Genomic DNA, 13,629 nt, shown 5'->3' with positions numbered 1-13,629 from the left:
TAGCAATAAATTGTATTTTTATTTTTACTTTCACAAATAGAGAGTTTCTTAAAGTTTAGTAGCCAATTACATTTCTTCACCATTATACTCAAAAAAATCTTGGCTTGTACATATGTTTTCATGCAATTTCACTCTGGTCTCTGGTTGTGGCATAAGAAAGCAGTGTACTTCCCCAATCTCCGATGACACTCTGGACACTTGATGTTCTCTAGGATCTCATCACTCAATTCATCCGAGAAGTGCAGGTGGCAACATGGGCGATCAGAATAGTCGTCACCTTCAAGCCTTTCCAAGTGATCTTTCAACGCTCCCTCGAAACCTAGACTTAACTTCCATTTTGTAAAATCATTCAGGGTTTTCATGGTCACATCCTCGTCTCCAATCAAAGCTATGTGGTTCCCTTTGCTGAACATCGCCCATCCTCGAAGTCCACTCTTATCCAGCAATTTCCCCAACTCTTGCAGCACTCCTTCTTCTTCATCAGTGTTTTGCTGCTTTGTTTTGTTAAGATATTGCGCCCTGGAGAGTAGAATGCGCTGGAGCTTTGCCCAGAATGACCGCACCTTGGCGCTGGAAAGCTTTGGAGATTCGGAAACCAGTTTCTTTGAATAGATATCTGGGATTATCTTCTCTAGTTTGGACACACTGTCTGTGCTTTTTCCCAGAAAGAACATCTCAAGTGTCACAGGGAGGGAATTAGCAACTTCTTTTGCCTTGCCGGTGAACCTTTCAATCCACTCCAAGTCATCCCCTCCGTATAAGCAAATAGATTTTTTGCCTTCCTCAACCTGTATGTGAAGATCATATCCAAGTAAGTGTTAGGATCCATTTACGCTAAGGCATAATTTTATTTCCATATTGTCACACATTTTCGAGACGCTGGATGCTGGAATAGGGCCTTTATCGACCTCTACCCAACAATTTCTTAACCACTGAGTGCTAGACTCCACGCAACAAAAAGCTAGTATTCAACCAGACAAACATACCATTTAATATTTTAATATAATATTCATGTTTAAAAAGTTAGAAGATTAGACGAACATACCATTTTCAGTAATTTGTCGTCGAGGTCTTTTATCAGCAGCTCAAGCATGATGGATGTCTCGCTGCTCCTGAGGGATTCTTCGTTTTGGAGTGTAAGAGGAAAGGCCTTAGATCCCCATGTCCAAATCATGGGCAATGCATTAGGATGGACAACTCTTCCTGCAGGGCCAACTGCAAGTAGAATTGGCCCTTCTTGGAAATAATTCTCTTTAACGAAGCGAATGACGGTTGGATCTATGGATCCAGGATCATCTACCATGTACAAATTAGGCATTGTGAACTTTTTACTTTTCATGGACGACTGATCACTCCCTTCCACCGGAAACAAGATGATCGCATGTTGCCTCCTTTGGACTTCATCGCATTTCTCGTACCATTCTTGGAGAAAAAGAACTTCATTCTCTGTGCTTGATATCAACAGCAGCACAGTCTTGTTCTTCAAAGTTTCTAAGCTAACCTGCCACAACCATAACACACGTCATGGTTATGTACATTATAGTGATAGATATATTAGAGACGGGTCCGAAGTAAATGATTCAGTGGGATGGAACAAGCTAAGGCAGGTCCAACAGATCCCCGAGGTCCAAGGGCCGAGCCCTGGGCTCGGCGTTGGTTGGTGAAGTCCTAGCCTCGAGGTCGGGTAGGGTACGTAGATGTGGTCAAGAGGGGCATAACCGCCCACCCTTTTCTCGGGGACAGTTAGGAGATTAATCTACCCTTGCACCATCATATATTACAAAATGTACCATCCTAATTACATAAATATAATGCATGTTTTCATATGCTTCTTGAAGAGTATAGTTCTTATTTGATCATAATCCTCTATTTATATATAGATATATGATGACAGACAACATCAAAAACTACAAAATCAGACCTGTTTTTTACTGAACAGGTCAAAGACTGATGTCTGCTTGTCATCCCTGGCATCAACTAACAACTTGAGGACTTTCATATTATCAATATCATTAGTCTTCAAGGCTCGCCCCACCACATCAATCTTGTCAATAACATCTGTAACATTGCTGTTTTTGTTAGTCTTCCATTATCTATATATATATATATATATATATATATATATATATATATATATATATAAATACAAATTGTATTTTGTAGGAATTTCTGCTGCATTAACCTAGTTTTTTGTAGCATGTGAAGAGTTGATTCGTGAGACGGTTTCGCAGTGGTTGAATCTTGCGAGCCAAGCTGTCTAGCTCTGCATCCATGTTGGTGGTCCTAATAGAAAATAATCGTAAATAAAACTATAAAATCAACAATGGCATTACACTAACAAAAAATAGTGCAACAACTTCGGTCAAATTGGTCAAACTATTAACTTGGTAAGTCAAGTTACAAGTCCACTTACTGAGAGCAACATATTTGCTTTCTTAATTTAAGTCTAACCTATAGACTTTAGACAACGTAGTCTATCTGGTTTATCTCCTTGTAATTTTTTGTCAGCTAAGCTCACAATATGGAGTTTATCACGTATGCACTTTTAGATAATGGATTTGCTAGTCACTCAAAAAGAAAAAAAAAAAAGAGGGAAACAAGTTGGTAAGATCAATGTTACAAGTCTACTCACTAATAGCATAGTATTGGCCTTATTAGTCTAAGCCTAGCTATCAACTATGGACAACATAGTCCGTCTGGTTTATGTCCTTGCCTTTCGATCTATGACAGCTAGGGTCACAATATGAAATTAGGTAATGTTAAGGAAAGAAATCACAGAAATAACATGTTAAGGAAAGAAATCACAAGTGTTGAATATTAGGAAAGTTGTCTTACTTTCCTATTCTTATTAGTAGTTTCCTAGACTAATTTAGTATCTAGTTTAGTATATATAGAGGTCCATACAAGTATAGAATAGACAGAAAGAGAGATAATCTATTGTAATCTTTCATTATAATATATTCTCTTGTTCTTTGGTTCTCACATATTTTGCTTCCGCCTAACTGGCGAGTGGTGGTTATTCTCCACCCGCCAGATCTATCAATCCCTCAATTTCAACATGGTATCAGAGCTTTTGGTTTATTATATCTTGTGGATTGTGTTGTTTGATTAATTATTGTGGGTCCATAGGATTAGTCTCATATTTTGGTATGAGTTGAGTCGTTGTAGCTTGTTCAATGTCAATCAGTCCAGGGTGCTGCAGTGATGGGCAGCACCGATGCTAGGAGGGATGCGGACCTAGCATATGTCACGGCAGTTATGAGAGGCTGATGGTTGAAGAAGAATCGGTTCGGGATGAACCAATTGTCAGGGTGCTGCAGTGATGGGCAGCACGGATGCTAGGAGGGATGCGGACCTGGCATATGCTACGGCAGTTATGGGAGGCCGATGGTTGAAGAAGAATTGGTTCGGGATGAACCAATTGTGTGCACCAGGAAAACAGGAAAACACTGTGTTGGGCAGCGCTAATGATGGTTTGTGGTGCGAGAGGCAGGAGCACTGTGGTGTTAGGCAGTGTTGATAACGGTGTGGGGTGTGAGTGGCAGGTGGGTGTTTGGCTTGTTTTTGGCTTCGTGGAAGCTTAGTTAGTGCAACAGATTGAACGATGGACTGATTTGGCACAACGTGGTTTGAAGATTGATCAAGTGGTTCGAGACATGGGTGTTAATCTCGAAGGTTATGACTCTAGATGTGAAGTCCTATGGCTCATGTGATATATTTGTAATGTTATGGAATATAAATATAATATTTGGAATCTCTATAGATTAGGCAGTCTTAGAGATTTAGACACGGAGGTCGTCGACGCTGACAAGAGGGACGCTAGCAACAACGTCAATCATAAGTCTCTTATTCCCAAGTTGGGCATTTCTCTGTTACATGCTCCAACTTGAGGGGAGTGTTAAGGAAAGAAATCACAGAAATCACATGTTAAGGAAAGAAATCACAAGTGTTGAATATTAGGAAAGTTGTCTTACTTTCCTATTCTTATTAGTAGTTTCCTAGACTAATTTAGTATCTAGTTTAGTATATATAGAGATCCATAGAAGTATAGAATAGAGACAGACAGGAAGAGAGACAATCTATTGTACTCTTTCAATATAATATATTCTCTTGTTCTTTGGTTCTCACATATCTTGCTTCCGCCTTACTGACGGGTGGTGGATATTCTCCACCCGCCAGGTCTCTCAAATTCTGAATCTTAACAGGTAATGACTGCGAATTTTCTGATTACTCAAAAAAGAAAAGAATGAAATACAATCGTACCTAGGATCCTTTACGATGAGGGAGTGCATATATGAGGTGCAAATAAGAGCAGATCTAATGATCCAATAGCAACAGATGATAACCGTGGCTCTTAACCCGGGAAATCCAGCTGTGGTGTTTGAAGAAGCAAAAACAGATAAGAAGAATTCCTTAACCTCGACGATACAGTAGCACAAATCTAGGATGGGGTTGAGTAGTTTATGAAGTGGTTGGAATAGTGTGTGTAGTTTGTTGTTATCCTCTTTTAGCAGGTCAGACATTTGCAGGAGAGCTGCCATGCCCATGGCTACTTGATCTTTATCTCTGTATGTGTGGGCAATAAGCCAATATTCTCCATAGCTGGAAACATAAGCTGCAAGGATGAGTGCCACCTTAACTTCCCATGAGTAGCTTGAGAGCATGTTGAAGAGACTCACAGTCTTTTCCTGCACATCATCTCCTGCTTCCAAACTCCTGTACGAAAGCTGGTGATCCAAAATTTAATGTAAAAAATCCCATATAATTTGATATAAATAACACATTAATTTCATCATTAAGCTAATTCAACTCACCTGGACGGAAAGCCTGTACACTTCAAATTGCAGCTCTGGTGTCAATGTGGCACTGTCGCCTTCTCCTTCTTCAGAAGCCTAAAATTAATAATTTGAAACTATGACATCATATCGTGTTGTATGAATGTATGATGTTACAGAAACATCTTTTTAATTTGCCCACAAAAACGTAATAGGTGTGGATCGGAGCTAGGATTGGATAGTATGGGAGGCCAACCACCCTTGAACTACTAAATCAAATACATTCATATCCATTCAACATATTTCAAAATAATCATTATATTACAAATTTACTAAAGTTTAGAATACATCATTTATAATTGAATAATCTATATTAAATTATTTTGCAATATGCTTTTTAATGTACATTGCTTTGCAGGATTGAAAGAATAAAAACATTCAGGCATGCTTAATTTTAAAAGTCTATTGATTATTTATTTATTTATTTATTTTTGAAGAAATTGATTATTTATTAAAAATATAATAGCAATTGCTTTCTCAAATATAAATACTACAAAATTTTTACATTATTATGCATGTTAAATTAAATACAAAATTTATTACATAACCACAAATCTGCATAAATAACCAAACAAATGCAACTTGATATCCATTATTTAGAATCAAACAAAACAACTATATAAAAAACAACAAAATATGAAACAAATATTAACCAAACAAGTAGTTAGAAAAAAAAAAACAAAAAACAAAATAAAAATTAACTTGAAACCATCCCTAGTGATTGGGTGTTAGACCTGACCTTTACGAGCCTCAGCCCAACAATTTCACCTCCCAACACCAATCAGTCTTAACTAGTGACCTAGCTTGTTAGATCAAAGGCTTACTACTTAGGGTAAAAGTTATAGTTTGTAGTAAATGTGCAACTTCAATTCTCTATAAACTGTCATCACATTTTTGAGATACCGGAAACTGAACCGGCAATCGTCTATCAATCCCCCAACTATCGGGTGCTAAATTTAGGGCCCAATACTAACTGAGCTGCTTGTGCTGGCTATAAATTAAAAACGATTCCTAAATATATTGATGAGGGAGTATAAATGTGTGGAGTACCAACCTCAGCGGGTGGAGTGCTCTTGCAGTCATCCAAAATGCCTTTGGCGATATGGAGGATAGACATGGCGTCGATCTCTTCTCCATTAGGGAAATGGGTTTTCTCAATTAGTTTCACCACCGCAGAATCATCGGGAGTGGCCACTGCACGGTGGACAGGGGCGGCCGCCGGTGACTGCATCGGCGCTGCAGGTGCCATTAATAGCTAGTACGTGTAGCTTGAATTTAGATAAAGAAGATAAAAGCCAGTTAAGTGTTGGAAGCTGCTTATTGGGCCTCATTTATAGCACAGAAAAGATTACAAAATGAAAAGAAATCAGTTTCAATCAAATTAAAGCCAAAAAGAATATAGAATTGGTACGTACATCTTTTGTAGTTGGCACACCTCTGCCTTTGTTTTCTTTTGGCTATCCACCCATTCAATAAATCACTTTGAAAAAAAAAATAGATTAATGAAGCAAGCAAAGAATATGACTAGAGTGTGGCATAAGCGTGCATTGTCCACATAAATGAAAAGGAAAATGTTCTTTGTATTAATTAAGAATAAGAAAATTTTAATGTTATATTTCTTCCCCCAACTCCAAGGGCTTTCCACACCCTGACCCGACAGTCCATGAAGGTAAATCACGGTGACTCAATAGCTCAGAAACATGGCACCCACTTTGGACATAATCCTACACTACCGTTGCCGAGGTTCAGACCTTAGTCTCTTTTTTCAAATACAGCCTATTGAACTAATGAGCTAAGCTCGTGTGAGCATTTTAAGGTTATATTTATCCTTAAAATATAAATACATGTTTGAGTACATGTTTGAAATTTAGCTCGTGTAGTATGTTTGAGAGTTATACAAGATCAATGAAGTTCAAATTAAAGTAATAAGCAAATGACAAGCTCAAGGGATAAAAGTATGGGTCGGCTTGAACTAAGCTACTCTTGCTTAAATGCCATAGAGGTTCCTATGATAGGGATCATGAAATGATTTAATGAAAGAACAAGAAAAATCGATGTTACTTAGCGTCAATGTTATTCTCGCCATTAAACCATCAATTAGCATTCAGTTGAAGATTTCCCGCCAGAGAAGAATAGAAAAAGTTCATTATCAAAACCAAAAACCAGTAGAGAAGAACAAAAAAGGTTGTATCGTTGCATATTTCCCCTCCAGGCAAAGCGTCGTAGATACATTAACAGTGGCAAAGCAAGCAGAGATTGAAGGGTCAAAGAGAGGTCAAAGGTCTTCCAGCTAATTAATTACTTGGTGGTTAAATTTGATCACACCAAGAATTGAAGCGTACCACCAATATATTTGATCTATTAATGTCAAATATTTATTAATACATTTGAGCTATGATGGTGCTCAATCTTTTTTATTCGTTTTAATCCATTTCCCCTATATTTATTTAATGTATTATTTATATATTTATATATGTTGGCCAAGGGTCGAAAATATTTTGATAGGTGGCTCGTTTTAAAATTAACTTTTATTTTTTATTTTTTTTTATTTTTTATTTTTTGTTTTGAATGCTACTGACTCTATTACATTATAGTATCTGTTCAAACATACTTTCTCAACCGTCAGTACATGTCATCTGAGCATAAGATGCTTCACTATGTTTGCATTCATGTGAAAACCACTTCAAGTGAGATCTTTAACAATATATTTACAAAATAAAATAACTAAATATTTTTGTTTTTAAAATTTCTTGTCAAAAAAATATTAATATTGATCAATATAAATTTAAGACAAACATTTCAAAATATAACTTAACAATATAATGTGACATGATATGATGTTACATTATTGTGATCATATAATATTTCTACTTATTGGTTGCATCATCATTTTCGTCGTACTCCAAATCATGGTGGGCATGGCCATGACAACACGCGAAAGTGATAAGTTTATACATATATGTATAACAAACCGGACACATCTCCCTCTCTGGAATTTCAGTGAAAGTTGTAGGATACCCAAGTTCACTAGGGTATTCAAGTTCACAGCAGGGCTGGTGATATAGTGAAGTGAAAGAATTGGAAGAATACTTAGGGTGATCATATTGCACCTCAAACACCTCGTAGAAATGCTTATTATTATCCTTGGCAATAACTTCTTTCCGATCCTTGTACTCAGTCAAGAGTCTCAACATTGTAGCTTCATTCGTACATCGGATCACAACATCCTTTGTGCATAGCAGGCACCATCCTCCAGTTTCACCCAGAGATTTGTAAGCAAGCAATTTTTTGAGGAGGCTTAATATGTTGTCGTGGCCTAACTTGTTAAGGTTAAACTTGCTTAAATAGTTCATCCTTGACAACAATGTGGTTTGCAGTCGAGTATAAAAGAGCCATGTTGAGGGCTCATCCAAGCAATCGCTTGGGGAAATGATTGATCTTACCTCCTTGTTTCTTCCCAGGTACATCATCCTTGGTTCATAGTCTGATGAAACTGACTTTTCTACCTCGATTTTGAATTGTCGAACCCATTCAATGTCGTTCCCTCCATACAAAAAGAAAAGGCATTCCTTGTTTGCTCCTTGTGGTTTTGCATTCATCTGACGAACCAACACGAATCAAAAAAAAAAAAAAAAAAATGATATAAGTTCCATTTTCTCCACCAAGTAGATAGTGTACTATACATTAAGTTGATTATATCTTTAATACTATTAAGCAGGTGGGCACTAGATCACAAAGAAATAAACCAACTTAGATATTAGGTAGAAGTTGGTAAGGATCAAGTCCACCCACCACCATGTGGTTAGGGCCTACGAAATTGTTGGGCGGAAGTTGGTGAAGGGTCAAGTCCGGGCAGCACTCTACCTCTCGAAAATGTAATGGGGAAATAAAGGCGCTATATATATAGCTTTTGAAGTAGTGGTAAGTATTTGATCCTCACAAGTGGTATCAAAGCTAGGTCATGTGTTCGAGTTCTAACAAGAGCAAAACAGGTTGGTGTTGGGAAGATGATTGTTCGGCTGAGGCCTGTAAGGGCCAAGTCCAGCACAATGTAGCTAGGGGGATTGTTGGGTGGAGGCGGTGAAGGGCCAAGTCCAGCATCATGTAGCTAGTAGGGGATTGTTGGGGGAGGCCGGTGAAGGGTCAAGTCTAACACCGTAAGGAGATTGTTGGGCAGAGGTCGGCAGTAGTCAGTTGAGGGCTAAGTCCAACTTTATGTGGTTAGGGAATGGAGGGTCTAGCTAGCACTATGTGGCTGAGGGATTATTGTGCGAAGATTGAAGGGCTAAGTTCAGCACCATGTGACTAGAAATTGATGACTCAAAGCATTAGTCATAACTGATTAACTCAAATAGAAAAGACTAAAACACAGCTATTGCTGAGTCAAAATTTTAACCTTATAATTACACTTTACATTGGTTTAAATGGATGGTAGACATGTTATAAAGTTGAAAAAAACCATATTAAATTGGCTTTATACGTACCCATTGGCGTATGGGGTGAATGGTAGTGGTCATAAGTGCAGTTCCCCATGTCTCATCCCTCCACATACATTCTTCTTTGTATGTGTCAAATGGGGAGGCATCAGCTCCCCATGCCAATATCATGCCCATTGCATTTTTATGCACAAACTTCCCCTTATAATCCAGCACCACAACAATGGGCTCCTTCCCAATTCTGAAGAAATCATCCTTCTCTACACCTTGGAACAAATCCTCCTCAACATATTTATGCAACCCTGCTGCCACTGATTTTCTTGGATCTTTTACTGAGTAGAAACCCATCACAGCTAGTAAGCTTTCAAACTCATTCACCTTCTCTTCATTCCAGAACTCTCTCCGTCGACCATTCACAACCGGAATCCAGATCATTCCATGATTCTGGGAAACCCCAAAAACATAAAACATAAGAGTACTTTTACATTTCTGCAGCAAATTGAATGATATATATTCATAGGGTTGTGTGTCAGCTGGGTCAGTCGAGTTCAGTCCCTACTTAATTTGAGACGTGTGGTTTATAATTAAGGGATGTGGTCTAATGATTACTGATTGATTTTAAGAATGATATGACAATCAGATAATTAAAAAATTTGTTGTGGAAAGTAAGCAAAATACAGCATTGAGATGAAATATAATGGCCCTGTTTAGTAAAAAATTGGCCTATAGGCTAATTTTGGCTTATTTGACCACTATTAATTGTTTGATTTAATTAAAATATTTGTTTGATTAATTAGCTTTTTACAACTCCAAAATGCTAAAATTTAAAAAACTACACCAAACAACTTTTTCAATTAGCTTTTTCAGAAAAGAAATTATACCAAACAACTATCAGTTAATAACTAATTTACCAAACACTTTTTTAGAACAGCTAATGTTATCAACTAGTTATACCATCTAATTAACACAATCAACGAATAGCTAACAGCTAACAGACATTTACCAGTAAATCTTCCCGAGATATTAATTACCTGCTGGCAATCTTTGTAAACCTTCCCGAGATATTCTGCCCTTTCCTTTGAGATGTCTAATCCGGACGATATTACCAGTAGCAGATTCTTATCCGTCGGTAAAACATCTAGTTCCGCCTACATGAATAATAGCGCTTATACATAAAATTATTATTCAATGCATGTAAAGTAGTTATTCATCACCATTCTTAGTAATATTCTTTATCTACAGACATACCTCCACTTTTGTTTCACCATGATACAGCGGCATGTTCTGATCATCCTTGACATTAAATAGTAACTTCAAAATGTCTCTATTATCATCAGACCGATCTGACCGAGAAAAAGCAAGTTTTAATGCTTCGTAAGATTCTTGTACCTCCTTCTCCTCTGCACCAACACGTACACATGTAACACATACATAGTACTTGAGTGAGTTGTTTATGTAACACACATATGTTGGATAAAATAAGCAATGTCAACGAAGGTTGACAATCTTTCTTAAGAAAAAAAAGGAGAGGGATCGAGCGATAAAAGGAGTTTGTGGCATGTTATAATAACACTGTTTTAACAGGTTCTAAGTCAAGCTAAGTATGGAACAAAACATCTAATTAACATTACTTTATAGGTCTACCGCTTAAAAGGCAACACAACTAAGAGGACATCGACTATGACTAGAGATCAACATTGTTTCTGCTTTCACTACTTATTGGAGGTCAGTTTTCCTAGTATACTTTATATTCAGTTAATCATCAGACTACATTTATATCTAACAGAATGCTCAATACGACATTACAAATTGCATAATAGAAGTTTGCACAGGGGTGATAGTTCTCATTTGATCCCAATATATATATATATATATATATATAGTACTATACTATTAAATTTGCATGGAGTTAAACCTATTTTGGTATGGCAGTCATTGAGTAGAGCTTGAAGAGTGATGTCTGTATCTTCAAATTCCTTTTTATAGTGGGCTAGTGATTCCACTACTCCAGCAGGGATTCTGAGGAAATACCAAGAAATGAAATGAAATGAAATATATGTATATGGGCAAGATGATCATATGTATATATACAACATTAGCTTAAATAATCTTACTGGGAGCGTGCCACGCCAAGGGTTTTGAGAAGCGATGCACAGACGAGAACAGCTTGAGTGATGTGGTAAACAGTGCTGGAGAGGATATCAGAATCAAGGGAGAGTGGGATGAATTGTTGTGGGAGTTGTTTGAGCTCCAACATACGCTTCGTGAGATTTAAGATTGAGTTGATTGATCCCACAATGGTTCTCTGTCTGTCGTCAAAGGTTGTCGTGTCGTTTGGGTGGGGAGCAGTGCTTTGCTTGAGAAGCCACACTTTTTTGGCTAATCTTCTAGTTTGGTGGGTGAAAATGCATTGGTCTCCGTGATTGTTGGCAAATGCTGCTAGCAGCATCACTGCTTTGGCTTCCCATTCATAACTTGACAACATCCTCAACAGATTTATTGTCATCACGTATAGACCCACATCTCCCGACCACTCCGAACCCACCTTAAACCAATCAAAAAATGGTCGAATAATAATCATTATCTATATATGTAGGCTTAGATTCCATGAGAACACACCCTTGGCCAGGAGAAAATAAAGAAACCATCTCAAATTTACATGTGTAAAAATTAGACGGACCAGGCAACGACATTTTTTTTGTAATTATCATCCAACTTTATAACTATATATAACTTGTTACATTATACTCTGCACTTTGTAACAATATAATATGCACTTCAATAATTTTTACAAAATCAATTAAATTTTAAACTTAAATCGTAAATGCTAAACCCTAGTAAAAAGTGAACCTCTAAATCAAATAAAAAAAAAAATCAATCATAAATTTTAAAATCCAAACCCTAACTGCATTGTACTTTTGCATTTTACAATGTGTACTTTTTTAATAGAGTTAATTTCATTTTTGGTCCTAGATTTTTAGGTGACAATCCATTTCAATTTTTTTTTTTCTTCCAAATCATCATTCTTTGGTTCTAGTATTATTGTGGCATGACCATTTTTTGTCATCCATTAACAAAACCGTTAAATTTTGTAAAATACAAGGGCATTTATGTCCTCAATTATAATTTAAAAAAAAAACTAAAAATAAATATATAGCAAGTTAACCCACTTTGTATAAAAATGGTCGAAATGATATTGTATTTAACGATATTTCAACGATTTTGTTGACGGAGGATCAAATATGATAATGTCACAATAATACTAGGACTAGAAATGGATGTTCTGAAAAAAAGACTAAAAATGGATTGCCAACTATAAATTTAGGTCAAAAAATGGAATAACTCTTTTGTTAAAACAAAATGTGAATTTCTAAAAAATCCCGAGAACTGCAGAGACCAGAGTATAGTGTTCTAAGTTGTATAGTAAAATTTGTGATAATTAATTATAAAATGCCACCTTTTAAAAAAAAATTGATCTGATCCATTCAATTTATTCATCAGAATAAGATCGATTTTAGTTTTGTCTTAAGGATTTGTTCTTATTTGATTTCAACCTAGCTAATAAGTAATTATGGGCAATCACAAAATTAGTTCATCAAATCTAAATTATATTTATTAAAGAAAAGAAAAGAAAAGAAAAAAAAACCTGGCATGAAAGCTGTTGTATTTTAAACAGAAGTTGGATGTTATCATAGTCCAGCGGTTGGCGAAGTTGTTGTTCCAAGGTTGTCGTCCCTGCAGCAGCAGCCTGCATTGATCATAATATAATGATTGAGGAAAACCGTAACATTGATTGAGGACATATATAATTAATTAACAGTACCGTGTGGGTGTTGAGGATGATGTTGTGGACAACATCAAGAATTCTTCCGACATTAATAATGTTGCGGCGGCCATCTTCAGGATTATGAGTCTCCAAAACTTGTTTTCTGATTGTGTCCTCGTGGGGTAGCACCAGAGGATGAGACATTATTATTATTATATTTCTGACGATAAACAAGCTAAGCTTGGTCGGATTAGCCAATAACTGAAGCCATGCATTCTTCAATCAATTTATATATATTGCGTATGGTATGAAATGGAATAAAGTGAAAGGGGTGTAATCAACAACTTATTCCATCTTCTTTATATATATATATATATATATATATATATATATACTTTGCTTATCTTGAAATTAATTGAATGGAATAAGCAGTACAAAGTGAGTGAATAGAGGGGTGCAGTGACTGCTTGTTTGCATCAGGCCATATTTTGATGCCATGAGCTGAACTTTCATGCCTTTAGCCTTTTGTGATATCGCCTCCCCTGGCGTAAAGTGAAGGTGATATGTATAATATACTTGATATAGACTCTAC

The 13,629-nt window shown here is 36.6% G+C and overlaps 2 protein-coding genes across 2 annotated transcripts; both read right to left on the bottom strand.

Moving 5' to 3' along the window:
• Positions 1 to 6,131, bottom strand: LOC109163470 (protein SIEVE ELEMENT OCCLUSION B-like). Its single transcript, XM_019312221.1, has 7 exons — positions 5,890 to 6,131; positions 4,815 to 4,892; positions 4,264 to 4,727; positions 2,183 to 2,283; positions 1,922 to 2,058; positions 1,046 to 1,501; positions 1 to 788 (listed from the first exon to the last, which is right to left on the bottom strand). The coding sequence occupies exons 1-7, from the start codon at positions 6,082 to 6,084 to the stop codon at positions 129 to 131; spliced, it is 2,091 nt and encodes a 696-aa protein (XP_019167766.1). The 5' UTR covers positions 6,085 to 6,131; the 3' UTR covers positions 1 to 128.
• Positions 6,132 to 7,605: 1,474 nt separating this feature from the next.
• LOC109163487 (protein SIEVE ELEMENT OCCLUSION B-like) lies at positions 7,606 to 13,282 on the bottom strand. Its single transcript, XM_019312238.1, has 8 exons — positions 13,095 to 13,282; positions 12,918 to 13,019; positions 11,386 to 11,816; positions 11,187 to 11,290; positions 10,520 to 10,671; positions 10,303 to 10,419; positions 9,320 to 9,715; positions 7,606 to 8,434 (listed from the first exon to the last, which is right to left on the bottom strand). The coding sequence occupies exons 1-8, from the start codon at positions 13,239 to 13,241 to the stop codon at positions 7,703 to 7,705; spliced, it is 2,181 nt and encodes a 726-aa protein (XP_019167783.1). The 5' UTR covers positions 13,242 to 13,282; the 3' UTR covers positions 7,606 to 7,702.
• Positions 13,283 to 13,629: the final 347 nt, after the last annotated feature.

Source organism: Ipomoea nil, unplaced genomic scaffold (assembly GCF_001879475.1).
Source record: "Ipomoea nil cultivar Tokyo-kokei standard unplaced genomic scaffold, Asagao_1.1 scaffold3030, whole genome shotgun sequence".
NCBI classification, from domain to species: Eukaryota; Viridiplantae; Streptophyta; class Magnoliopsida; order Solanales; family Convolvulaceae; genus Ipomoea; species Ipomoea nil.
Note: the sequence above shows the minus strand (reverse complement) of the source record. Positions and strands in the feature narration are given on the sequence as shown.